Consider the following 26,881-nt stretch of genomic DNA (forward strand, 5'->3'; position numbering starts at 1 on the left):
GATGAGGCATGCATGGGAATTAGGCTTAGTGTAAGATACAATTGCAGGCAGTGGAGTTCTAGAGTTAAAGTTGTGTAAGATGGAGCACAGCAACCTGGTGAAGAAACCATCAGAGAAATCATGCCCGGAGGTGACAAAGGTGTAGATGACGATTACTGTGGCATCAGGGACCCTAAATGTAGACTAGAGGGTTCCAATTAATTTAAGGTTCAGTATCAAACTTTGAGAATGGGGAGGAATTCTATAGGGTATTCCAAATTGGTAATGATATTTTCCTGTATCAATAAATTTCTCTTTTAGTTTCATCATAATAGATACAGGGGAATGGACCCCCTTTTCCCCTTGTGAACCTTCAAGTTAATCTCAAGTTGTCAAATCAGACAAGGTCAAGCCTCAAATGTTGAAGCATGTCTGATGAATGATTCTGAAAACTAATCTAGAATTTTGTAAAGCACATGATTTGACTGTTTTACATGAAAACATACATCAGGGGGTAGTATTGTACCATGATCAAATTAATAGTAAACTAGAAAATGTAAGTTCAAGATTAACTTCATATAAGTTTGTTAGGAATGATGCCCTAAACTAACAGTGCTTCATTACACGTACAAAGATGGCAATATATTACAGTTCATATTACAATAAAAGTTTCCATAACTGCTACAATTAAGTTGCTTCCAGTTTTGTATTTTCCCAGATCACAGTCATTCTTTTGCCACAGTATATTTACCAGTGTTGGTGGTTTCATTATTTCCATTTTCAAACATGAAAATCATATTATCTTTTACACGTAATTACAAAAGTAGCAAAAGTAGTTACCTTGCTTCTTCTGTATTTAGCACCAGTAGCCATGGTCTGAAAAGTCCCAGCAGTTTTGAATATACCATTTGCAAACCTACAATGAAATGACCCCAAATCATTAATACTGGAACAATGAAACTAGTACCATGTTTTGTCCACCCAATTTACAAATGATGCAATAATATAAATTTTATATTGTGCCTACTAGAACATAAGAGATAGGAGGATTAGGTCATTCGGCCCCTCAAGCCTGCCCCACTATTCAATAATATCATGGCTGATCTGCCCCAGACCTCAACTTCTCTTTCATGCCAGTTCCTCATAGCCCTCAACTCCCTGGTATTTCAAAAATCTACCTACCTCCTCTTTAAATACTTTCAGTGATCTAGCCTCCACAAGCAGTCCATGTTCAAATGCAGCAAGACCTGGACAATATCCAGGTTTGGGCTGACAAGTGGCAAGTAACTTTCGCACCACACAAGTGTCAGGCAATGACCAGCTCCAGCAAGAGAGAATCCAACCATCGCCCCTTGATGTTCAATGGTATTACCATCAATGAATCCCCCACTATCAGAATTCTAGGGATTACCATTGACCAGAAACTGAACTGGACTAGTCATGTAAATACTGTAGCTACAAGAGCAGGTCAGAGGCTAGGAATCATGCGACGAGTAACTCACCTCCTGACTCCCCAAAGCCTGTCCACTATCTACAAGGCACAAGTCAGGAGTGTAATGGAATATTCTCCACTTGCCTGGATGAGTGCAGCTTCCACAACACTCAAGAAGCTTGACACTGTCCAGGACAAAGCAGCCCACTTGATTGACACCACATTCACAAACATTCACTCCCTCCACCACTGATGCACAGTAGCAGCAGTGTGTACCATCTACAAGATGCACTGAAGGAATTCACCAAGGCTCCTTCCATAGCACCTTCCAAACCCACAACCACTACCATCTAGAAGGACAAGGGCAGCAGACAGATGGGAACACCACCACTTGGTAGTTCCCCTCCAAGTCACTCACCATCCTGACTTGGAAATATATTGCCGTTCCTTCACTGTCGCTGGGTCAAAATCCTGGAACTCCCTTCCTAACAGCACTGTGAGTGTACCTGCACCACATGGACTGCAGCAGTTCAAGAAGGCAGCTCACCACCACCTTCTCAAGGGCAACTAGGGATGGGCAATAAATGCTGGCCCAGCCAGCGAAGCCCACATCCTATGAATGAATTAAAAAAAACTCTCTGGGGTAGAGAATTCCAGACATTACTACCCTCAGAGAAAACCCTTCGCATCTCAGTTTTAAATGAGTGTCCCCTTATTCTGTAACTATGTCCCCTACTAAGTGACCAAATCATAAAGTACATTAATGCAACAGTTAACCAGAGTGATAAATTATTATCCCCATTATTTGGAGTGTTCTCAATTTCAGGTGACTTTGTTGTTCTCAGAAAGTAAGCAGATTGCTAATCTATCTCCCCTTTTATTAATTAGATGTTGCCAATTTGGGGAAACCCAAAAAATGAGCAATATACTCTTAGGGAGTTATTAATACTGAATTTCAATATTAAGTGCATAGATTTTATAATCCTTACTACACCAAATTGTTCTACTGTGTCAGACATGGTTCAGTTGGTAGCATTCTCATCTGAGTCAGAAGGTTGTAGATTTAAGGCCTCCTCCTCCTCCAAAGATTTGAGCACAAAAATATAGGCTGACACTCCAATGCAGTTCTGAGTCTGTGCTATAGGAGGTGCTGTCTTTTGGATTAGACTTTAAACTGAGGGGCTGCCAACCCTCTCAGGTAGACATAAAAGATCCCTTGGCACAATTTTGAAGAGAAGCAGGGGTGTGTCCTGGTCAATATTTATTCCTCAATCAACATCACTAAAAAAAGATTGGTCATCATATTGCTGTGCAAATAATTGGCTGCCACGTTTCCCACATTACAACAGTGACCATACTTCAGAAGTGCTTCTTTGGCATTAAAGCCTTTGGGGACATCCAGAGGTCACGGAAAGTGCTGTATAAGTGCAAGTCTCTCTTTTTCTTTCAAAATACTTGTTCAGGAAAATTAATGGTTGAAGCCAGACAACTTAAAACTGTTTTTTTCTATTGAGGCCTGTTATGTGTCAGATTAATTTTATTCTTAATCACATCATCAAGTCTTCACAAAAATACTCCTATCCAGTGAATTTCTTCTGAAGCGTAGTCAATTTAATGTATAAACTATGGTAGCAAGATACCAACAACAGTAAAATGTCAATCAGTTTTGGTGCTATTGTTGGAGAAAGAAATGTTAGTCAGGACATCATGTGAACTCAATGCTCTTCTTCAAATAGGGAACCGTAACAATCACCTAGATCAACTTGCAGATGGGACCTAGATTTAACACCTCATCCAAAAATCGCAATACCCCATGATTTATATGCTCAAGGCTTGAAGTGGGGGTTGGGCTCCCAACATTTTTATTTAGTCAAGAGTTACCAATTGAATCAATCTGACACTATGTTCACTAGACAATGTACTGTGTAAAAAAATCACTTAAAATGAGAGAATAAAATGTATTTCTGCACAGAACACACTATATTTGAATTTGTGTTTAGAAAAGGAGTCAATTGACATTTTAAATGTCATTGTGGTCATTTCAGCAGAGATAAAACTGGACCTACTTTCTTGAAAGTAAACAATTTTCTTTCAGAAGTAAAAACAGAATTACCTGGAAAAACTCAGCAGGTCTGGCAGCATTGGCGGAGAAGAAAAGAGTTAACGTTTCGAGTCCTCATGAGCCTTCAGCAGAACATGAGGACTCGAAACGTCAACTCTTTTCTTCTCCGCCGATGCTGCCAGACCTGCTGAGTTTTTCCAGGTAATTCTGTTTTTGTTTTGGATTTCCAGCATCCGCAGTAGTTTTTTGTTTTTATTTTTGTTTCTTTCAGAAGTATTTGTTTAAAAGCTCGCTTTAAAGTGCAATGGATATTTGTTAGAATTTTTAATTCATATACAATCCGGGGCCCTGTTTTTCACTCTGATCGATTGGTTAATTTAAAAATGATTATAGCATTAAGGAATTAACCATGAATCGTCACTCCAAAGTAATATGCACATTTCACAATGTCAGTTATTAGCATTGACACTACCATTTTACTTTAACACGGTATTCAGAAAGTGAAAGTACAATGCAGCTTTTCTTAATGAAGTATCAAATGCCGTTTCATCAATCCTTTCCTTAAGTTAATACCTGTTACATTTTTGCTGCTGGCTGGAGGTTCTTGGGCAAGTTTAGCGATCTCAGAATCAATGAGAGACCTAACAAGAAACATCAATAATTTCTTCACTTCATTCATGTATGGAGTCCACTTTGAAAACAGACCAAAGCTCCTTAAATCTGGTTTTGAAAGACGCAATTTCAGGAAGAAATCAGAAAGCCATTGTATGGTCTCCAGCACCTGTATGGTGAAACAAAGTTCAAAACTACTTTCTGTTCATAATATGTATTTTTCTTACAGATTACATCTGAAAATATTTAGATGTTAAAAATAATCACCAAAACTTGCATGTAAAATGTCAATGTTTGGAAAAGTTTTTGATTCCTCTCTGTTGAGCAAGTTAGGGTGGTAGAGCGATTTGAATTTTGAATCCCTTTTTCTCATCCCAAATTCTTCAGCTTATAACAGGATGATTCAGTACATGGATAACTCAATGCATGTTGCCAATGTTACTTCCTGGTAGTGTACTTAAAACTAGATAGAAAGGGGCCCTTTGGAAACTATTTTCCCCTACCTCTGCTGGTTAATGTGCTTGATTAACAGACTCACTCCATAGAAGCTAAAATGCAAATACTGCCTAGGGACACAACACCAAATGTTCAGCCCTCAAAGGTTGAAGCTACCAGATCAGTTTTAGTTGAGAATTATTTGATAGAGAAATACTTTGGTAGGAGCATGGTGTTTCTATTTGTCCAACTATCTACAGCAAACATCCAAATTCACAGTTAATTGCACTCATGAGTGGTACCGCCGAAACTCACTTCTGTAATAGCACTTATGAGATATTTCTCATTCTCCTTCATTGTGATGATGAGCATCCTTTATACAATGACCCAGGATATTACAAAGCTATAATTCATGATGAAGGGTGAGTTAGCAGTATAACAAACTACGGATCAATACTCATCTAATTATGCAAATGTCTGAGGAAAAAGCCAATCATGATTTGTCAATGTCAAGTTTTACAACACTGGTAAGCCATTTCTCAGAAATTGACCATTTTGTTTACACAAAATTACTCTTATTTGAAGCCTTACTATTGTGTTACAGTCCTTAGTGGTTCCAATGGGCATGTTTGTGTGAACACAGTGTGCTTGCTATATGCAGTGGCTGGTGTAAAAAGCACAGAGTTCTGTCTCTCCACTTCTAACTAAAATGAAGCAATTAAAATGATGCTGCTGTTCAAAGAAATGCACAAAGCATTTATATTAAATTCTTTCCTATGCTTTTTTAAACACAGGGTATATCATGGCTGGTCAATTTGCCCCAAAGAATCAGATGCACTAAATCTCACTCATTACAAGAGACAGTCACTTCAAACTTATTTTGTTTTCTGTCAATATATTTATAGAAAATATTCCTGATTACAGATAAGCTATAAGAGGTGAAAGCTTTTCACCTTATTTATCTATGGAGAGTTGCCTTTTCATAGGCATTTCTAAATGCAGTATTAGCAAAGTATTTGTTAACTTTCCTACAAGTATGGAGTAAAACAGAGGAAGTAAATTATTTAGTTTCAGATGTAAATGTACTGAAACTAATGGAAACCGCCTATGTAAACTTGTCACGCTGTAATTACACCCTCTCACCCGTGCACCTACAAATTTATAATAGTTTATAAAACTGAGAACGTACAACTTTTAAAACACGAGTACTGAGTGGTGTCTGCTTGCCCCAGGCAATTATCCCCTATTCTCTAACTCTACTTCACCCGAGGATTAAATCACAGTGTAGAAGAGGCCCTTCGGCCCATCAAGTCTGCACCGACACGTGAGAAACACCTGACCTACCTACCTAATCCCATTTACCAGCACTTGGCCCATAGCCTTGAATGTTATGACATACCAAGTACTCATCCAGGTACTTTTTAAAGGATGTGAGGCAACCCGCCTCCACCACCCTCCCAGGCAGTGCATTCCAGACCGTCACCACCCTCTGGGTAAAAAAGTTTTTCCTAAACCTCCTGCCCCTCACCTTGAACTTATGCCCCCTTGTGACTGACCCTTCAACTAAGGGGAACAGCTGCTCCCTATCCACCCTGTCCATGCTCCTCATAATCTTGTACACCTCGATCAGGTCGCCCCTCAGTCTTCTCTGCTCCAACGAAAACAACCCAAGTCTATCCAACCTCTCTTCATAACTTAAATGTTTCATCCCAGGCAACATCCTGGTGAATCTCCTCTGCACCCCCTCCAGTGCAATCACATCCTTCCTATAATGTGGCAACCAGAACTGCACACAGTACTCCAGCTGTGGCCTCACCAAGGTTCTATACAACTCCAACATGACCGCCCTACTTTTGTAATCTATGCCTTGATTGATAAAGGCAAGTGTCTCATATGCCTTTTTCACCACCCCACTTACATGCCCCTCCGCCTTCAGAGATCTATGGACACACATGCCAAGGTCCCTTTGTTCCTAGTGCCATGCCGTTCATTGAATATTTCCTTGTCAAATTACGCCTTCCAAAGTGTATCACCTCACACTTTTCAGGGTTAAATTCCATCTGCCACTTATCTGCCCATATGACCATCCCGTCTATATCTTCCTGTAGCCCAAGACACTCAACCTCACTGTTAACCACCTGGCCAATCTTTGTGTCATCCGCAAATTTACTAATCCTATCCTCCACATTAAAGGAGATTAACTACAAAGTAATTACCTCTCTTCAAAACTTAAAATTGGGAGGGGAATCACTATTTCACACAAGGGATACAGAAGTCTGGAATTCGCTCCCTAAAAGGCTGTGGATGCCCAGTTAAATGCCATTTTCAAGATTGAGATCGAAAGATCTTTGTTAAGTAAAAAAGGGAGGTAAATGGACCTGAGGTGCAGGTCAGTCATGATCTAACTGGATGGTTCTTCTCCATATTCATTTACGATCTGAAGAAATCTTTTAGGGAAGGGTTGCTTTTTCAGATTTCCTTAGTCATGTGCCACTCAATTCTTATCCGAGGGTACTGCCAACGTACTTGGGAATTGGCCGTTTGGAGCTAAGGAACTACAGTGTGATTTAACCTTAGCCTTCTCCTTCACATAAGTACCTAGCTTCCATCCTGATTGTATGACTGAGATATGGAATTTCCAAGCAAACTGTACGCTTGAATATCCTACGTCTCCATTGTCTAATTGCTGAGCCATTAAACCTCATTTCATTTGGATTTAAAAAAAAAATAATTTACAGGATGTGGGCATCGCTGACTAGGCCAGCATTTATTGCGCATCCCTAACTGCCCTCGAGGTGGTGGTGGTGGTGAGCTTGCCTATGAGGTGGTGGTGTTGAGCTGCCTTCCTGAACCGCTGCAGTCCATGTGGTGTAGGTACACCACAGTGCTGTTAGGGAGGGAGTTCCAGGATTTTAACCCAGTGACAGTGAAGGCATAGCAATATATTTCCAAATCAGGATGGTGAGTGACTTGGAGGGGAACTTCCAGGTGGTGGTGTTCCCTTGTATCTGCTGCCCTTACCCTTCTAGATGGTAGCGGTTGTGGGTTTGGAAGGCACTGCCTAAGGAACCTTGGTGAGTTCCTGCAGTGCATCTTGCAGATGGTTCACACTGCTGCCACTGTGCATTGGTGGTGGAGGGAGTGGATATTTGTGGAAGGGATACCAATCAAGCAGGTTGCTTTATCCTGGGTGGTGTCGAGCTTCTCGAGTGTTGTGGGAGCTGCACTCATCCAGGCAAGTGGAGAGTATTGCATCACACTCCTGACTTGTACCTTGTAGATGGTGGGCAGGCTTTGGGGAGTCAGGAAGTGGATTACTCAATTCCTAGCCTCTGACCTGCTCTTGTAGCCACAGTATTTACATGGCTAGTCCAGTTCAGTTTCTGGTCAATGGTAATGCTCAGGATGGTGATAGTGGGGAATTCAGTGATGGTAACGCCATTGAATATCAAGGGGCGATGGTTGGATTCTCTCTTGTTAGTCATTGCCTGACACTTGTGTGGTGAGAATGTTACTTGCCACTTGTCAAGCCAAACCTGGATATTGTCCAGGTCTTGCTGCATTTTGACATGGACTGCTTCAGTATCTGAGGAGTTGCGAATGGTGCTGAACATTGTGAAATCATTAGCGAACACCCCCACTTCTGACCTTATGATGGAAGGAAGGTTGTTCATGAAGCAGCTGATGATGGTTGGGCCGAGGACACTACCCTGAGAAACTCTTGGAGCTGAGATGATTGATCTCCAGCAACCACAACCATCACCATCTTCCTTTGTGCTAGACATGGCACCAGCCGGCAGAGAGCTCCCCCCGCAACCACCCCCCCCACCCTCCCCCACCCCTAATTCCCACTGACTCCAGTTTTGCTAGGGTTCCTTGATGCCACACTCAATCAAATGCTGCCTTGATGTCTAGGTCAGTCACACTCGCCTTAACTCTGGAATTCAGCTCTTTTGTCCGTGTTTGAGCCAAGGCTGTAATTGGGTCAGAAACTGAGTGACCCTGGCAGAACCCAAACTGAGCATCAGTGAGCAGATGATTGCTAAGCAAGTGCCACTTGATAACACTGCCGTTGACCCCTTCCATCACTTTTACTGATGATGGAAAGTAGACTAATGGGGCGGTAGTTGGCCGGGTTGGATTTGTCCTGCTTATTGTGTACAAGACATACCTGGGCCGTTTCTTGATATGACGTGGAGTGAATCGAATTGGATGAAAACTGGCATTTGTGATGCTGGGGACCTCTGCAGGAGACAGAGATGGGTCATCCACTTGGCATTTCTGGCTGAAGATTGTAGCAAATGCTTCAGCCTTATCTTTTGCACTGATGTGCTGAGCTCGCCCATTGTTGAGGATGGGGATATTTGTGAAACCTCCTCCACCAGTGAGTTGTTTAATTGTCCACCACCATTCATGGCTGGATGGGGCAGGATTGCAGAGCATAGATCTGATCCGCTGGTTGTGGAATTGCTTAGCTGTGGCTACCACTTGCTGCTTATGCTGTTTGGCATGCAAGTAATCCTGTGTTGTAGCTTCACCAGGCTGTCAACTCATTTTCAGGTATGCCTGGTGCTGCTCCTGGCATGCCCTCCTGCACTCTTCATTGAACCAGGGTTGATCCCCTGGCTTGGTGGTAATGGTAGGGTGGGGGATATGCCGGGCCATGAGGTTACAGGCTGTGGTCGAGTACAATTCTGCTGCTGCTGACGGCCCACAGCACCTCATGGTTGCGAGTCTCGATTTGCTAGATCTGTTTGGAATCTCTCTCATTTAGCATGGTGGTCGTGCCACACAACACGATGGGGGTTATCCTCAATGTGGAGACGGGACTTCTTTTGCACAAGGACCACAAGGTGGTCACTCCTACCAATACAGATGCATCAGCCACAGGCAGGATGATGAGGATGAGGTCAAATATGTTTTTCCCTCACCACCTGCTGCAGACCCAGTCGAGCAGCTATGTCCTTCAGGACTCGGCCAGCTCGGTCTGTGGTGGTGCTACTGAGCCATTCTTGGTGATGGACATTGAAGACCCCCACCCAGAGTACATTCTGTGTCATTGCCACCTTCACTGCTTCCTCCAAGTGGTGTGCAACATGGAGGAAGTAATCAGCAGGAGGCTTCCTTGCCCATTTTGACCTGATGCCATGAGAATTCATCGAGGCCGGAGTTGATGTTGATGACTCCCAGGGCAACTCCCTCCCGACTGTATAACACTGTGCCACCACCTGGTGGTGGACGTACCCAGGGTTGAAGATGGTGGTGTCTGTGGTAGGTATGATTCTGTGAGTATGACTATGACAGGCTGTTGCTTGACTAGTCTGTGAGACAGCTCTTTGAATTTTGGCAACAGGGTCGACAAAGCTGGGTTTGCCGTTGTTGTTTCCAGTGCCTAGGTAGATGTCGGGTGGTCCGTCCAATTTCATTCCTTTTTATTGACTTCGTAGTGGCTTGATACAACTGAGGACATTAAGAGTCACATGTAGGCATGTAATTCCAGATATTTGTTGAATTCAAATTCCTCCTGCCATGGTGGGATTCGAACCCGATCCCCAGAGCATTACCCTGGATTATCAGTCCAGTGACAATACGACTACCTCACCACCTCCCCCTATTATTACTGAAGATTTAGAAACTTTGCGTACCAAATCCACCATTTTGTTTTGTGAAGTGCAGATATTAACAGGTATGTTAAACACTGGCCTAATTTGGTTCTAGTAGTATTCTAAACTCCAACGCAATAATCTTATTGAATAGGATCAATATTACAGCGACAGGGTTGAATTAAGCATGGGCTGGTGCATGAGAATAAGAAAAGACCAAGAAACAAACATGATGATGAATGTCGTGAGACAGGGTAAAAGAGAGAATTTAAGGGGTTAATGATGTAGAATGTATGTGGAGGGAAGAAAGACGAGATTAAAATGAAAACGAATGTAAGAAAGAAAAATAGGGAGAGAAAAATATAAGAATACTTGTAATGAAAAACAAACCAAGAAACTCCAGAAACAATTTCTGAAGTCTCAACATTCTGAAGGTAAGTTATTCACCCAATTTTCTCAGGTTGGAAGACTTTGCATTACCTGTTCAAATGATAGGCTAATCTTTTGGGAATTTTGGGCTTCTGCACATCTCGCAATTCTGGACTCATGTTCATCCTCAGAGGTACAATTTAAGGTTTTCAAAGCAACCTTCCAGCAGTCAGGGTTCAACCTTTGTTCTGAAGAGCCTTAACCAGAAAGAAAAAGGAAAATGGACAACATTTCTTTCTGCAAAAGCTCTTCCAATTCAGCACTATCTTGTGTTAATTATCTTTCTTACAGCCATTAAACAAACTGCCGTAGATGGCAGCGTACAAGTCAAACTCTGAAGCCTCGAAAAGTCTCTCCAAAAACGGGGGTTGATTTACATGCCTCGTATAAAAGTGATCTGCCAGTTTGGGTGCGGATGCTCGCCATCTTGGTCGCTTGCCAAGTGAAGTTGCTCTGTGTGGGCATGTTTTAAACTCCCGCGCATCTTCGCAACACAGCCCATATCGCCTGCTTTATCCCTCGCACCCAGTTGTAAGGTACTGGTAAGTAAAATATTCATTTGTGGAGTGAAAAATTGAGGCTGACTACTAATGCAAATATAGGGCATCTTGATTGAAAAGGTGGGGTCGACTTGTACACTGAGTATTTGCAAAAACATGATTTTTGGGGACAATAAAGTAGTTGTTTAGCTTCCATGCTGGGTCAACTCATACAGTGCGATCTACAGTATAACAGCATTGATGCAAAAAATACTTAATGCATCTGCCAATGGGAGACTAAATTGAAATTGCTGCCTCAACTTCCACTTGCCTTCAGATTTCATGAATAGCTAAAGTTCATCTGCTAATAGGCTGAGGACGGGAAGAAATTAGACCAAAAATTTTTCACTGTGTTGGGGGAAGGTAATTTTTTCCAGGAGCCTTTAATAGAGGGCAGGATGGAGCCTGGATTTATTTTTTGTAGGTAGGCTTGTGGAAGAGGAGAGGAAGGGATTACAGGAATACCATTTTTGAAACTACACAACTTCAGAAGGAATAATGGTCATTTAAGGTTGACATAGGACTGAGGCATAGGAATATTATAACTATTAAAACATGAAAACACTTCCAAGCTAAATCAATATTAGCTTTCTAATATTCCATACTTTTCTGTAACATACATTTGGGTGACAGCTTGATATACAGAAGCAAAATATTAATTGCTTCCTGGCAGAGCTTATCCATGAGGCAAAATCCCAATGAGATTCAAACAGTTCAGTCAGACAAATCTGATCTGGGTTTGACAAGTCAACTGGATAAGCAATTATAAATCATTCAGGTTTACCACTTAAAAATGTCACCTTCCATATTTGTGAAAATTCCTTCCAATAGAGAACTTACTCTGCATCAGAAGTCTGAGGAAGTCACTATAGTGATCAGGGAATTGATACTGTAGAACATACATCCAATGTTTGCAAAAAATGTTAAAAGCCATTTGAACTTCTTCCTCTGGTTGGAAGCCACACAAAACAAGGGCTAAATGAATCATCTCCAACAGCCGAGTCCGTTCAGACATAATTGGCTTGGTAGAATTCAACCAGAGCTTAAGGTCAAACTGCAATATAAAAACATAAGTCAACTTTTATCTTGGGAACAAGATAGGATCCTAATTCTTGATAGATACATACATCCACACATAGTTGCATATGAGGATTGTCACCTTTTCTGGGGAAGCCACATGTTATATATGAAAATAGTATAGTAACCCACATAGATTGCAATGTACATCAAGGGAGAACAATCAATTGCAAACTCCCTTCCATGTCATGTACATAGTGACTTGGATATAAACTGCAGTACTTTCATTGCTGGGTCAAAATCCAAGGATTCCCTCTCTGACACCATTGTGGGAGCAGCATCAGTAGATTTGATAAGGATGTTCAAAATCATGAGGAGTCTGGACAGAGTAGCTATATAGGGAGAAACTATTCCCATTGGTGGAAGGGTCGAGAACCAGGGAACATCAACTTAAGGTGTTTGGCAAAAGAACCAGAGGCGACAAGAGGAAAAGCTTTTTTATGGAGCGAATGGTTAGGATCTGAAATGCCCAGTCTGACATTGTAGTGGAGACAGATTCAATTGTGGCTTTCAAAAGGGAATTAGCTAATTATCTAAAGAGAAAAAAACTGCAGGGTTATGGAGAAAAGGCTAGCTGAGTAGTATTTAGAGAGATAGCACGAATAGAACAGGCCAAATGGCCTCCTTCTGTGCCGTAACCATTCTAGGATTCTGGAATCATTCTAGATCACCTCAAGGCCTGGAAATGCTCAAAGACAAGGACTTGAGGAAAGCTTGGATGTGGTGAGGAAGACAAAAGAGAATAGTTACTTTCCTTCTATCTATGCAACAATCTGTTAGTGGCGAACAGGCTTCTCTATTAAAGAAAGTGAAAAAAACATTGGATTTGGCAGTCTAAAAGTTGGATAGTTGGGTAAGTAAGAAATACGATCATTTTCAGCTGTGTAACTAGAAAATGTTAATCAAGTGTTCTGTCATGCAGATCCTTTTCAGCCAATGTTGGTTCAGCTCATAAGATAGCTTTGGCAACCGTAAGGTTAAGAATGAGAATTGTATGTAAAGCATTTAAGAAAAATCTGAGATCTCGACAAATTGAAAGAGCTGCTTTGTAGAGAGGAACTTTGCACTAAGGACAGGAGACAACAGGCTAACTAGAGAAATAAAGCTAAAAGGCAAGAAAGACAGGAACAAATGACCAGTGCAAAGATTACATCAAAAGAAACAAAGCTCTGTCTGTACTGGAAGAAAAGTGAATTAAGTAAAACTCAAAATGGCTACAACTAAAGACCAAAAATGTCAGGTAATTGACAAACAGGCAAGGAGCAAGTGGTGGAAGGAATATTTTGAATAAATATACACAATATATGGGGCAAGGTGGATGAACCAGTTCTGGAGATACCACACTGTACAAATGCAGGCAAGTTGATGGCAGATTCCTTGGAAAACAAAGTATAGATTCTTATTAATAGTTTGAAATAGAACAAGGCTGAGAGAAATAATTGCAGAGTTGTTACTGTGAAACTGATGTAAAGGCTGTTTAATGAAATCAAAGAGCAAGTATCTGACGACTGGGAAAAGGCAATAATAATAATACCAATTTTCAAAATAGGAGACAAGAGCAAATATAATAACTACAAATTCAATATCATTCAGGTTAGAACACTTCGCATGAACAATGACCCTGCCACTGAGTTCAATATCTACCCCCTCCATCACTGTTGTACTGTGACTGTAGTATGTACTATCAATCTACAATATGCATTGCAGCAACTCATCAAGGTTTTTGCGATAGTATCTTCCTCTCCTGTGACTCTTAGTACTGATGAGGACACGAACAGCAATATCCTGAGAACACAATCACTTTCAATGTGCTGAGTAAATATCCCAGAATTCTGTACCAAATAGGGAGCGCAATCACCATAGGACCGCAGTATTTCAAGAAGGCCCACAACATCCTAAAAACAGTTAGGAATAGGCAATAAATGCAATCCTGCCAGTGTCACCTACATCCCAAAAACAAAACATATGAAATTTAGCTATGGCAGCTAAAAGAAAGCAGACAAAGTTGCACCATACCACTGACTTTGAATTCTTCAGCTTTGAAACAAGTTTTGATTCAGTGAAAAGGCAAATACAAAATGGTTAGATAATTAACAAGGGCAACGAGATTGAAACTAGTCATATTTCTACAGTTTTTAAAAAACAATTTTACCTTTGTTAATAACATGAAGATGACATCCCCACTATCCGCGTGGAGGACCTTGACAACTTCCTCATAAAGACTGACAAATTCATCTGGAGATATATTTGGAGTGAAATATGGTGACAAAAGGTTGCATAGTCTTCTATTCTGAAGAACTTTTTTCAACACAGTTTTGCTTTCAGTTTTAGCACAACTAAGGAAAACCTAAATAAATCACAGAAAATATTTAAATATTTAAAAAGTTGAAATTTTTATTGTACCAAGTGAAGATTTAATAATCAAATTATGGAGTAAATATAATTTAATATATGCATTAAAAAGCTGCGCAACGGTTCAGTTGAACAAATTAGAAATTCTAACAATGTGTTATGTTCAGTGTTAGATTTCAAGTAACTTTGAATTCACTAATTCAAAACATTGATGATGCCATTAGTATTCGTTAAAATTCAAAGGGGAGATATTACTGTTAGTGATGCTACTGTCCAAACACTTAATGATTGCACCAAATTTCCCCCTCAATTTGCAAATAGGCACTAACTTGTGTAATATAAATGGGCTAATATCTTTGTTAAAATAGTGAGAAAGTAATTTGATACAAATTATCAAGGGCAATTAGTGATGAGCAACAAATGCTGGCCTTGCCAATGATGCTCACATCCCATGGAAGAAAAAAAATGTATTAAGTCTTTACATGATAACATTGCTATTAGATGTTTTACCCACAAACTACTGTAAGAATACTTGCATAACATAACATAACTTGACATACTTGCTATGAGTGCACTATGAGTGATGCAGTTACAAAGAGAAACTTTCAGAGGAATTTCCGTTATGATAGATTGCACCTCCTTTTTATGTTCAACACTTTAATGTTCCATCTGATGGAAAATCCATCAATTGCGTTTGCAAACGTAACAAAAAGAAAAAAATATATTTTACCTTTCTGGTCTACACTAAATAGCAAATCAAATTGACATTACAGAAACCTTAAAATTTACATTTGTCAATTATTTAATTTACCTCATGCTGTGCTGCTACGCCAAACAGCACCCTTGATTTGGTTAAAAGCAAAATACTGCAGATGCTGGAAATCTGAAACAAAAACAAAAATAGCTGGAAAAACTCAGCAGGTCTGACAGCATCTGTGAAGAGGAACACAGTTAATGTTTCGAGTCTGTATGACTCGAGTCATACGGACTCGAAACGTTAACTGTGTTCCTCTCCACAGATGCTGTCAGACCTGCTGAGTTTTTCCAGCTATTTTTGTTTTTGCCCTTGATTTGGTCCCTGTTTTGAATTATGAATCCTGTTCATTCTCACGCCAAATTCCCTTCTCCACTATTTTAATAAAGCATCAACATGTTTATTTTAATTGGGTTTAATCGTTTGTTTGCCCATTGTCACCACAGTCCTAGTAGGGCTGTTGGCATCATCTTGCTTCTTCTCTGGCTTTCAAGCTTCCTGCTTCAAGTCTTAATGTTATCCAACCATCTGATTTTTCTTCTTCCTCTTCTGTTTTTACTCTCAATTTCTCCTACAATTGTTGCTGAGACAAAGCGGGTCGGGTCTTGTTTTCAATGTCCGTACTTGGCCATCTTTCTCTCTCAAACTATACTTAACAACCCCTTCTGATTCCTCAACTTCTACTCTTGACCTAACCCACTTATTTGTCTTTCTAATCACCAACTGATTCTGAATATCCTCCGCCATACATTCTCTACATTTCATAAGCTGTTAGAAAAACAAAATACTTTCGATGTTGGATATCTGAGGGGTGGAGGCCCCAACAGGACAGTCTGAGGGCTCTCCACTTCTTCCTTGTATAGAGGCCTGTAGAATCCCCATCCATCACCACCCTCCTCCACCTGGCTGATTCTCTCATTGAACAATTTATCCTTTAACATGTCTCATGTCCTCCAAATAAAAGGTGTGGGTATGGGTACCCGCATGAGCCCTGTCTTTTGGTGGGGTATGTGGAACATTCCTTGTTTCAGTCCTACTCAGAACCCTCACAAGAACACAAGAAATAGGAACAGGAGTGCAGAACATGGCCCATCAAGCCTGCTCAGCCATTCAGTATGATCATGGCTGATCTTGGGCTTCAACTCCATTTTCCCACTTGCTCCCCATAACCTCCACTTACCTGAGAGAGCAAAAAACTGCCTATCCCAGCCTTTATTGTACTCAACGATGGAGCATCCACAACCCTATGAAGTAGAGAATTCCGAAGATTCACAATCCTTTGAGTTAAGTAATTTCTCCTCATCTCAGTCCTAAATGATCAGCCCCTTATCCTGAAAATGTGCCTCCGTGTTTTAGAATCCCCAACCAACGGAAACAATATCTCAGTGTCCACCCTATCAAACCCTCTTCAGAATTTTGTAGGTTTGAATGAGATCACCTTTCATTCTTCTAAACTCCAGAGAATTTAAGTCCAATTTACTCAGCCTCTCAATCCCCTCATCCCAGGGACCAATTTAGTGAACCTTCACTGTACCGCCTCCAATGCAAGTATATCCTTTCTTAAATGTGGAGGCCAAAACTGCGCACATTACTCCAGATACGGTCTCACCAAAACCCTATACAACTGTACCAAGACTTCTTTATTCTTATACTCCAATCTCCTTGCAATAAAAGTCATCGTGCCATTTGCCTTCCTAATTGCTTGCTGCAGCTGCATGCTAACTTTCTGCATTCCTTGTACAAGCACACCCAAGTCCCTTTGAACATCAACACTTACAAGCTTTTACTTACCTTTTAAAAAATATTCTGCTTTTTTATTCTTATGATCAAAATAACTTCACATTTCCCTATATTATACTCCATCTGCCATCTTGTTGCCCACTCACTTAACCTGTCTATATCTCTTTGCAGCCCGTGTCCTCCCCTAGGTGGAAAGCTTACCTTTCCACCTAGCTTGGTATCTTCAGCAAACTTAGATACATTGCCCTCCGCTCTTCATCTAAGTCATTAATATAGATTGTAAATAGCTGAGGGCTCAGCGCTGATCCTTGCGGCACTTCACTCCACTGCCTGCCACTTGAAAATGCTCCATTTATGCACACTCTGTTTTCTATTCGTTAACCAATCCCCTATCCATGCTAATATATTACCCCCTGACTACATGATCCCTTATCTTGCCTATTAACCTTTTGCATAGCAACTTATTGAACACCTTTTGGAAATCCAGGTTTATGACATCTACTGGTTCTCCTTTATCTACCCTACTAGTTACATCCTCAAAAAACTCAAATGAACTTGTCAAACAGGATTTCCCTTTAGTAAAACCATGTTGACTTGTTCTAATCATACTATGCTTTTCTAAATCCATTGTCAAGACTTCCTTAATAATAGATTCCAACATTTCCCCAATAACTGAAAAAAAAACTGAAAAGAAAGGAGAGCCCAGGAGAGGCTATTAAAGTCTCCAGAACACAAAATAGGACAGAGCGTTTGCAAAGGGCTAGGAATCTAACTTCAAGCACATCAGATAAAGGGACGACAATGAGAAAGGGGAAGGGAAATACAGGACTGAAGGTGTTGTATCTGAATGCATACAGTATACGAAATAAGGTAAATGAGCTTGTGGCGCAGATTGAAATTGGCAGGTATGATGTGGTGGGCATCACGGAGACATGGCTGCAAGGGGATCAGGACTGGGAGCTAAATATCCAAGGATATACATCCTATCGAAAAGACAGGCAGCTTGGCAGAGGGGGTGGGGTTGCTTTGTTAGTAAGAAATGAAATTAAATCGATAGCAAGAAATGAGGTAGGGTCAGATGATGTAGAATCTGTGTGGGTAGAGTTGAGCAACTGCAAAGGTAAAAAAACCATAATGGGAGTTATGTACAGGCCTCCGAACAGTAGTCAGGATGTGGGGCACAAGATACACCAGGAGATAGAAAAGGTGTGTAAGAAAGGCAAGGTTACAGTGATCATGGGGATTTCAATATGAAGGTAGACTGGGAAAATCAGGTTGGTAGTGGATCCCAAGAAAAGGAATTTGTGGAATGTCTACGAGATGGCTTTTTGGAGCAGCTTGTGGTGGAGCCCACTAGGGAACAGGCAATTCTAGATTTAGTGATGTGTAATGAGGCAGATTTGATAAGGGAGCTTAAGGTGAAGGAACCCTTAGGAGGAAGTGACCATAATATGATAGAATTTACCCTGCAATTTGAGAGGAAAAAGCTGGAATCAGATGTAACGGTATTACAGTTAAATAAAGGCAACTACAGAGGCATGACGGAGGAGCTGGCCAGAATTGACTGAGAGATGAGCCTAGCAGGAAAGACAGTGGAACAGCAATGGCAGGAGTTTCTGGGAGTAATTTGGGAGACACAGCAAAAATTCATCCCTAGGAAGAAGAAGCATCTAAAGGGACGATGAGGCAACCATGGCTGACAAGGGCAGTCAGGGACAGCATAAAAGCTAAAGAGAAAGCATACAATGCGGCGAAGAGCAATGGGAAACCAAGGGATTGGGAAGCCTACAAAGACCAACAGAGGACAACTAAAAAAGAAATAAGGAGGGAGAAGATTAAATATGAGGGTAAACTAGCCAGTAATATAAAAGAAGACTGCAAGAGTTTTTTTTAGATATATAAAGGGTAAGAGAGAGGCAAAAGTGGACATTGGGCCGCTGGAAAATGACGCTGGAGAAGTAGTAGTGGGGAACAAAGAAATGGCGGAGGAACTGAATAGGTACTTTCCGTCAGTCTTCACAGTGGAAGACACGAGTGACATCCCCAAAGTTCAAGAGAGTCGGGGGGCAGAGGTGAGTATGGTGGCCATTACCAAGGAGAAGGTGCTAGGAAGACTGAAAGGTCTGAAGGTTGATAAATCACCTGGACCAGATGGATTACACCCCAGAGTTCTGAAGGAGATAGCTGAAGAGATAGTGGAGGCGTTAGTGGTGATCTTTCAGGAATCACTGGAGTCAGGGAGGGTCCCAGAGGACTGGAAAATCGCTAATGTAACCCCCTGTTTAAGAAGGGAGTGAGGCAAAAGACGGGAAATTACAGGCCGATTAGCCTGACCTCGGTCGTTGGTAAGATTTTAGAGTCCATTATTAAGGATGAGATTTCAGAATACTTGGAAGTTCATGGTAAAATCGGGCAAAGTCAGCATGGTTTCATCAAGGGGAGGTCATGCCTGACAAATCTGTTAGAATTCTTTGAGGAGGTAACGAATAGGTTAGACAAAGGAGAGCCAATGGATGTTATCTACTTGAACTTCCAGAAGGCCTTTGACAAGGTGCCGCACAGGAGGCTGCTCAGTAAGATAAGAGCCCATGGTGTTAGAGGCAAGGTACTAGCATGGATAGAAGATTGGCTGTCTGGCAGGAGGCAGAGAGTGGGGATAAGGGGGTCCTTTTCAGGATGGCAGCCGGTGACTAGTGGAGTTCCGCAGGGGTCAGTGTTGGGACCACAACTTTTCACCTTGTACATTAATGATCTAGATGAAGGAACTGAGGACATCCTGGCTAAGTTTGCAGATGATACAAAGATAGCTGGAGGGACAAGTAGTATTGAGGAGGCGGGGAGGCTGCAGAAGGATTTGGACAGGTTAGGAGAATGGGCAAAGAAGTGGCAGATGGAATACAACATGGGGAAGTGTGAGGTCATGCACTTTGGTAGGAAGAATAGAGGCATAAACTATTTTCTAAATGGGGAGAGAATTCAGAAATCTGGAGTGCAAAGGGACTTGGGAGTCCTAGTCCAGGATTCTTTTAAGGTTAACTTGCAGGTTGACGCGGTAGTTAGGAAGGCAAATGCAATGTTGGCATTTATTTTGAGAGGACTAGAATATAAAAACAGGGATGTGCTGCTGAGGCTTTATAAGGCTCTGGTCAGACCACATTTAGAATATTGTGAGCAATTTTGGGCCCCGTATCTCAGGGAGGATGTGCTGGCCCTGGAGAGGGTCCAGAGGAGGTTCGCGAGAATGATCCCAGGAATGAAAGGCTTAACATATGAGGAACGTTTGAGGACTCTGGGTCTATACTCGATGGAGTTTAGAAGGATGAGGGGGGATCTGATTGAAACTTACAGAATACTGAAAGGCCTGGATAGAGTGGATGTGGGGAAGATGTTTCCATTAGTAGGAGAGACTAGGACCCGAGGGCACAGCCTCAGAGTAAAGGGAAGACCTTTTAGAACAGAGATGAGGAGAAACTTCTTTAGCCAGAGAGTGGTGAATGTATGGAATTCATTGCCACAGAAGGCTGTGGAGGCCAGGTCATTGAGTGTATTTAAGACCGAGATAGATAGGTTCTTGATTGGTAAGGGGATCAAAGGTCACGGGGAGAAGGTAGGAGAATGGGGTTGAGAAAGTTATCAGCCATGATTGAGTGGCGGAGCAGACTCGATAGGCCGAATGGCCTAATTTCTGCTCCTATGTCTTATGGTCTAACTGATGTTAGGCTAACTGGCCTGTAAGTTCCCACAATCCTTTTTCTGGTACATTGATGACTGCAGTCTGAACCTGGAAAAATTCAGCAATTTTGCTTCCAATTTCCACCCCTCTCTCACCTTCACATGGTCTATCTCTGACATTTCCCTGCCTTTCCTTGATTACTCTGTCTCTATTTCTGGGGATAGACTGTCTACCAATATTCATTACAAGCCTACCTACTCCCATAGCTACCTCGACTACACCTCCTTACACCCTGCTTCCTGTCAAGACTCCATTCCATTCCCCCAGTTTCCCTGTCTCCATTTTATCTGTTCAGATGATAATAACTTCCACAACGGTGCTTTGATATGTCCTCCTTGCTCCTCAACAGAGGATTTCACCTCCCCTCCCCTTGCTGTAGTTAACAGGGCCTGCAGCCTTCTCCCATCCATTTCCTGCACTTCTCTCATCCCTTCCCCTTCCTCCCAGAACCACAATAGAGTACCCCTTTTCCTCACTTTCCATCCCACCAGCCTCCACATTCAAAGAGTTATCCTCTTCCATTTCAGCCGACTCCAGGATGATGTCACCACCAAATACATCTCCTCCTCCCCTCCTCTGTCAGCATTCCAAAGGGACCATTGCCTCCACGACACCTTGATCTGCTCCTCTAACAACCTCAACACCTCATCCTGTTCCCAAGGCACCTTCCCATGCAATCATAGGAGGTGTAACACCTGCCCCTTTACCTCCTCCCTGTCCAAAGCCCTAAACACTCCTTCCAGGTGAAGCTGTGTTTTCCTTGCACTTTTTTCAATTTATCCTCATGTATTCGTGCTCATAATGCAGTCTCCTATACACTGAGGAGATCAAACACAGGCTGGGCGACTGCTTTGTGAAACACCTTCGCTCTGTCAGCAAGCATGAATCCGACTTTCCTGTTGCTTTCCATCTCAATTCACCATCCTGTGCTCATGCTCACATTTCTGTCCTCGGCTTGCTACAATGTTCCAGAAGCCCAACACAAGCTGGAGGGACAGCACCTCATCTTTCGGTTAGGCACTTTACAGCATTCTGGACTCAACACTGAGTTCAATAACTTCAGACCATGAACTCTATCTCAATTCTGAATTCTTCCACCCCGTCCCCCTAAGTGCCAAACTGTTTCTTGTTCTCATGTTTTGCTTTCAGTCAGCGCTGACCTTTATTCTGCTATTGACATCTACTCTGGACCAATGCTTTGCGTCTTGAATGCTATTACCACTCCCTTTGCCTTGTGTTCCATGACATCTTGACATTTAATCTCCTCTCCCTCTAACCTATCCCTGATCTTTTTTGCTCCACTTGCTTCCCCCCTTTCAGCAGCATTAAACCCATCACCTTCCTACCTCTCTTCAGTTCCGAAGAGTTATACTGGACTCGAAAGTTAACTCTGTTTCTCTCTCCACAAATGCTCCAGACCTGCTGAGTATTTCCAGCACTTTGTTTTTATTTCATAAGCTGTTATCTGCCTCTCATCCTCTTTCTTCAGAGTCCAATTCTTGTATCCATAGAGTGCAACACTCCACACGAGTGGCTGTATTAGATGTTTCTTCAGCTTCACAGTGAAGCTTTTGGGGTGCTTCCAGGGTTTAATGTGTCTGTTAAAATGGAGGAATTTGGACCAAAAGGAAGAGCACTTCAACTTGGCTTCAGGGCCTTTAGGGTGGGAAATAAAATTAGCCAAGGCTTGTATTCCTGATTAATAGCTTGCAGCCTCTGTTGATGCAAGGACAAAATGGGATTCACTGTTTTGTACTGCTAAATTATTTGAGAGAAGAATTTCATACATGCTTCACCAAGATGGCAGCAAAATTGGACTTGTCTTTAATGTCACAGTGTCAACTGAATTTAATATTTTAGGTTCACACACAGTTGGCCTTCTGGAACTACAGCTCAGTTATGAGTGAGTAATCACAGGATAAAATGGGGGATAAAATGAAATCTCAAACACATTGCATTTTTTAGATATACCAAAATGGTACCCAAAGGATTTATACTTTATGTATTTATTTGTTTTAGATATCTGTAACATACAAGAAAACAGCAGTTATACCTGTCCAAGAATTTCAATACACGATGTAAAGAACTGCCTCGTTGGTGGATGCCGCTGTGTTTCATCACAGACAAAAGACACAATCTCATAGAACAAGGCAATGCCCACTTTCTGATAAGATTCTGTATGATGCAGCTTGAAGGCATTTACCAAGGCCCTGGAAATAATCATAACTTGAATGAGGAAAGTAAGCAAGCAAGAATGAGACTGGTAACAAAAGCTCAAAAACAATGCTCATGAATATACACGTGTTACACACGCACACACTCTATGTATAGATGGACACATATGTATAAAATTATATATATGTATGTAATAAAAGTTGTCTCCACTAATTGGTAAACCATTAAGAAGGGTGCAAATACGTAGGAATATCACTAAACAAATGAAATGGGAGGTGAAAATATTATAGTTAATTTGAATAAAAGCAAAATGTTGCAGATGCTGGAAATCTGATATAAAAATAAAAAATGCTAGAAATACTCAAGTGTGTCATTCCTGTGACCTTTCATCAGAACTGGGAAAAAACGTAATAGGTTTGAGAAAGTGAAATGAGGTGAGTGGGGAGAGAAGAGCAAAAAGGAAGATCTGTGATAGGATGGAGGGCAGGAAACATTAAATGACAAGAGATTTCATAGTGCAAGGCCAAAAGGGACAAGTAAAGAAACAAAAGATATGTCTAGAGGTGTGAATGGCAGCATAGCTGATGTCTGAATGTGAAGTAAAGGAAAGAGAAAATGGCAAAACAGGCTGTAAGGTGCCCAGTCAAACGATGAGGTGCTGTTCCATGTGCTTGTATCGAGTTTCACTGGAACACTATAGCAGGCCAAGGATAGAAAGGTCAGATTGGGAGCAAGGTGGAGGATTAAAAATGACAGGCAACTGGTAGTTCAGGGTCATGCTTGCAGACTAAATGGAGGTGTTCTACAAAGTGGTCACCCAGTCTGCATTTGGTCTCCCCAGAAACTGAACTGGACTAGCCATAGCCATTGTGGCTACAAGAGCAGGTTAGAGGCTAAGAATCCTGCAGCGAGTAACTCACCTCCTGACTCCTCAAGTCTGTCCATCATCAACAAGGCACAAGTCAGGAGTGTGATGGAATACTATCCACTTGCCTGGATGAATGCAGCTCCAACAACACTCAAGCAGCTTGACACCATCCAGGACAAAGCAGCCCTCTTGATTGGCACCCCATTCACAAACATTCACTTCCTCCTGACGCACAGTAGTAGCAGTGCATACCATCTACAAGATGCACTGCAGGAACTCACCAAGCTTCCTTAGACACCACCTTCCAAACCCATGATCACTACCATCTAGAAGGGCAGGGGCAGCAGATAGATGGGAACATCACCACCTGGAAGTTCCCCTCCAAGCCACTCACCATCCTGATTTGGAAATATATCATTGTTCCTTCACTGTTGCTGGGTCAAAATCCTGGAACTCCCTCACCAACAACACTGTGGGTGTACCTAACCACATGGACTGCAGCGGTTCAAGAAGGCAGCTCACCACCACCTTCTCAAGGGCAACTAGGGATGGGCAATAAATGCTGGCCTAGCCAGTGATGCCCACATCCCATGGATGAATAAAAAAAATGTACAGGGGACCACATGGTGAGCAGTGAATACAGTATATTAAATTGAAAGTACAAGTGAATTGCTGTTTCACCTAGGAGGAGTGTCTGAGGTCTTGGACTGTGAGAGGCAGCAGGTAAAACTGCAGGTGTTGTACCTCCTGTGCTTACATGGAAAGGTGTCATAGGAAAGGGAGGGGGTGTGGGGGGTGACTGAGGAGTGGACCAGGGAGTCATAGAGGGAATGGCTCCTCTGGAATGTCAAAAGGGGTGGGCAGGAAAAGTTATGTTAGGTGGTGACATAATGCTGGAGGTGGCAGAAATGGCAGAGGATGAGTTGTTGAATGTGGAGATTGGTGGGGTGGAAGGTGAGGCCAAGGAGAACCCTATCATGGTGTTGGGTAGCGTAACAGTTGATTAATTAGAACAACTTTTATTTATAAAGTACCTCTAACATACACACATGTTCCAGAGTGCTTCACAGAGCATTTTCAGACAAAATTTGACACCAAGCCATGTAAGGAGATATTAAGACAGATGACCAAAAGCTTGGTCAGAGCTAAGTTTTTAAGAAGCTTTAGAAAGGAGGAAAGAGAGTTAGAGGGTAGATGGTTTGAAGTGGAAATTTCAGAGCTTAGGCCAGGGTGGCTTTAGTCATGCTGATGCTAAATTGGAAGAAGATCTTGCTCATTCAAGCACATTAAATATTAGGTGGCAGTGTTCAAAACTAAGAGTCATAAATATAAGCTTGTTACTAATAAATCTAATAAAGAATTCAGGTAAAGACTAGAGAGTGGTTAAATGGGGAATATGCTGCCACATTTTCATGTATTTGAGGTGAATAGCATAGACACATTTAAGGGAAAGCTAAATAAGTACATGAGACAGAAAGGAATAGAAGGATATGCTGTTAGGGTTAGATGACTTAAGGTGGGAAGAGGTATATGTGAAGCATAAACACTGGCATTGATCATATAGACTAAATGATCTGTTTTTGTCCTGTGAATTTGTCTTGTTGGTCATGAAGTAGATGGTGTTGGTGTCATCATACATGTGGAAACTGACTTATGCTGCCAGGGATGGAACAGCATTTAATGAAGAAAAGGAGGAATCCAAGAGTGAATTTAGTGTTGAAGCAGATGAAGGGAGGTTGTAAAATGTGGGTTATAATCACAAAGAGAATTTTGGTACTAGTTTTGCTCTAAAGGCTAATCTTAGTGCAGTAGGATGATTTGCTTGTGGAGGGGGAAATGCAGTATTGTTTGGGCCAGTTCACCTAGATTTAGTGATGATCCAGATACTAATGAAGGATTGCTTTTTTACTGTCAATGCAACTGCAAGTGTGATTGGTTTTGGCAAAAAACTTCCTATGTTGGAATGACTTAGCACCCATCAAGTTCAATTGGATGAGGTACCAGAAGTTGACCTATACCCAAAGCAAAGTCTTGAGAAGAGGGGGGGGGGGGGGGGCGGGGGTGGATTTGGAGGGAGGTTATTGTCCAAAACATTAAACATTGAGGCAGAGGAAAGGGAGCTTTTCCTATAGCTTCAGGGCATGCTGCACTTGATGTTGACAAGAATGGATCAGAAAGTAAACTTCAAGCAGCACTGCAGAAAAATCACAAAGTAGGAATCAAAAATATTGATGGGACAGTAGATAGAATGATGCCATGTAGTGTGGAATGCCTAACAAGGTAGCATAGTTACAAAGCGGTTGATACATCAAACTGTAACAACGCAACTGTAAAAAGTTTAAAATAAATGCACTTCTGTAGGTACATTATAAATGTCATCACTATGACTGGCATTTTACTAGCAACTCAATGGTGTGGGGGACTCTGACCACAAAATGACATCCCACCAATTAATGATGCCGCATATTAGAGCTTTACCCCCTTGCCCTTATTAAAAAATAAACTGACATTTGTCCATGTGAACAAAAGTGTAAGAAAGACTTAAGACAGGAATGGTGCTTGCAGAAAGTACTTACACATTCCATCAGGTGGCTAAATGAGACAATATTTAACTTTCTCCTTGGTATCAGAATTACATTTTCTAGAAAATAACATACCAATATTTCTTTTTTGGGTTCAGTAACTTACGTGATAAAGTTTTCCACATGCACAGCAGCTTCAGCAATATTTTGAGGGGGAGGTTTGGCAACATCGGTTTGCAACTGCTTAATGTCTTTAATCAAAGCATCAAGCTGTTGTTTGATGGCATTATTCTTGTATAATTCCTTACACTGAAATTTGAACAGAAATTAATTGATTCATTTTAGCAAGATGATTTAGATAAATATATACATCTGAAATATGCATTACCAAATATGCATATACTTTTAATTTTAATTTCATACAGAAAACATACTTGTGTTGATGTTAATATCTCAATATTTCTAATTACACAAAATTTACAGAGCAAAAACAGGCCATTTAGTCCATATGATCTTTGCCAGTGCTTATGCTTCACACATACCTCCTCCCACCTTAAGTCATCTAACCC

The 26,881-nt window shown here is 41.5% G+C and overlaps 1 protein-coding gene across 1 annotated transcript in view; it reads right to left on the bottom strand.

The window, feature by feature from the left end:
- Nucleotides 1-26,881, bottom strand: part of epg5 (ectopic P-granules autophagy protein 5 homolog (C. elegans)) — a 193,279-nt gene that overhangs the window by 39,042 nt on the left and 127,356 nt on the right. The window contains exons 28-34 of the mRNA XM_078550485.1: nt 26,479-26,621; nt 22,801-22,957; nt 14,321-14,515; nt 11,932-12,145; nt 10,604-10,749; nt 4,047-4,254; nt 820-895 (exon numbers count right to left, since the gene is read on the bottom strand). Coding sequence (XP_078406611.1) covers nt 820-895; nt 4,047-4,254; nt 10,604-10,749; nt 11,932-12,145; nt 14,321-14,515; nt 22,801-22,957; nt 26,479-26,621 — 1,139 coding nt within the window. The remainder of the gene's footprint in view (nt 1-819; nt 896-4,046; nt 4,255-10,603; nt 10,750-11,931; nt 12,146-14,320; nt 14,516-22,800; nt 22,958-26,478; nt 26,622-26,881) is intronic.

The sequence above is a fragment of the Cetorhinus maximus genome, chromosome 1 (assembly GCF_964194155.1).
Source record: "Cetorhinus maximus chromosome 1, sCetMax3.hap1.1, whole genome shotgun sequence".
NCBI classification, from domain to species: Eukaryota; Metazoa; Chordata; class Chondrichthyes; order Lamniformes; family Cetorhinidae; genus Cetorhinus; species Cetorhinus maximus.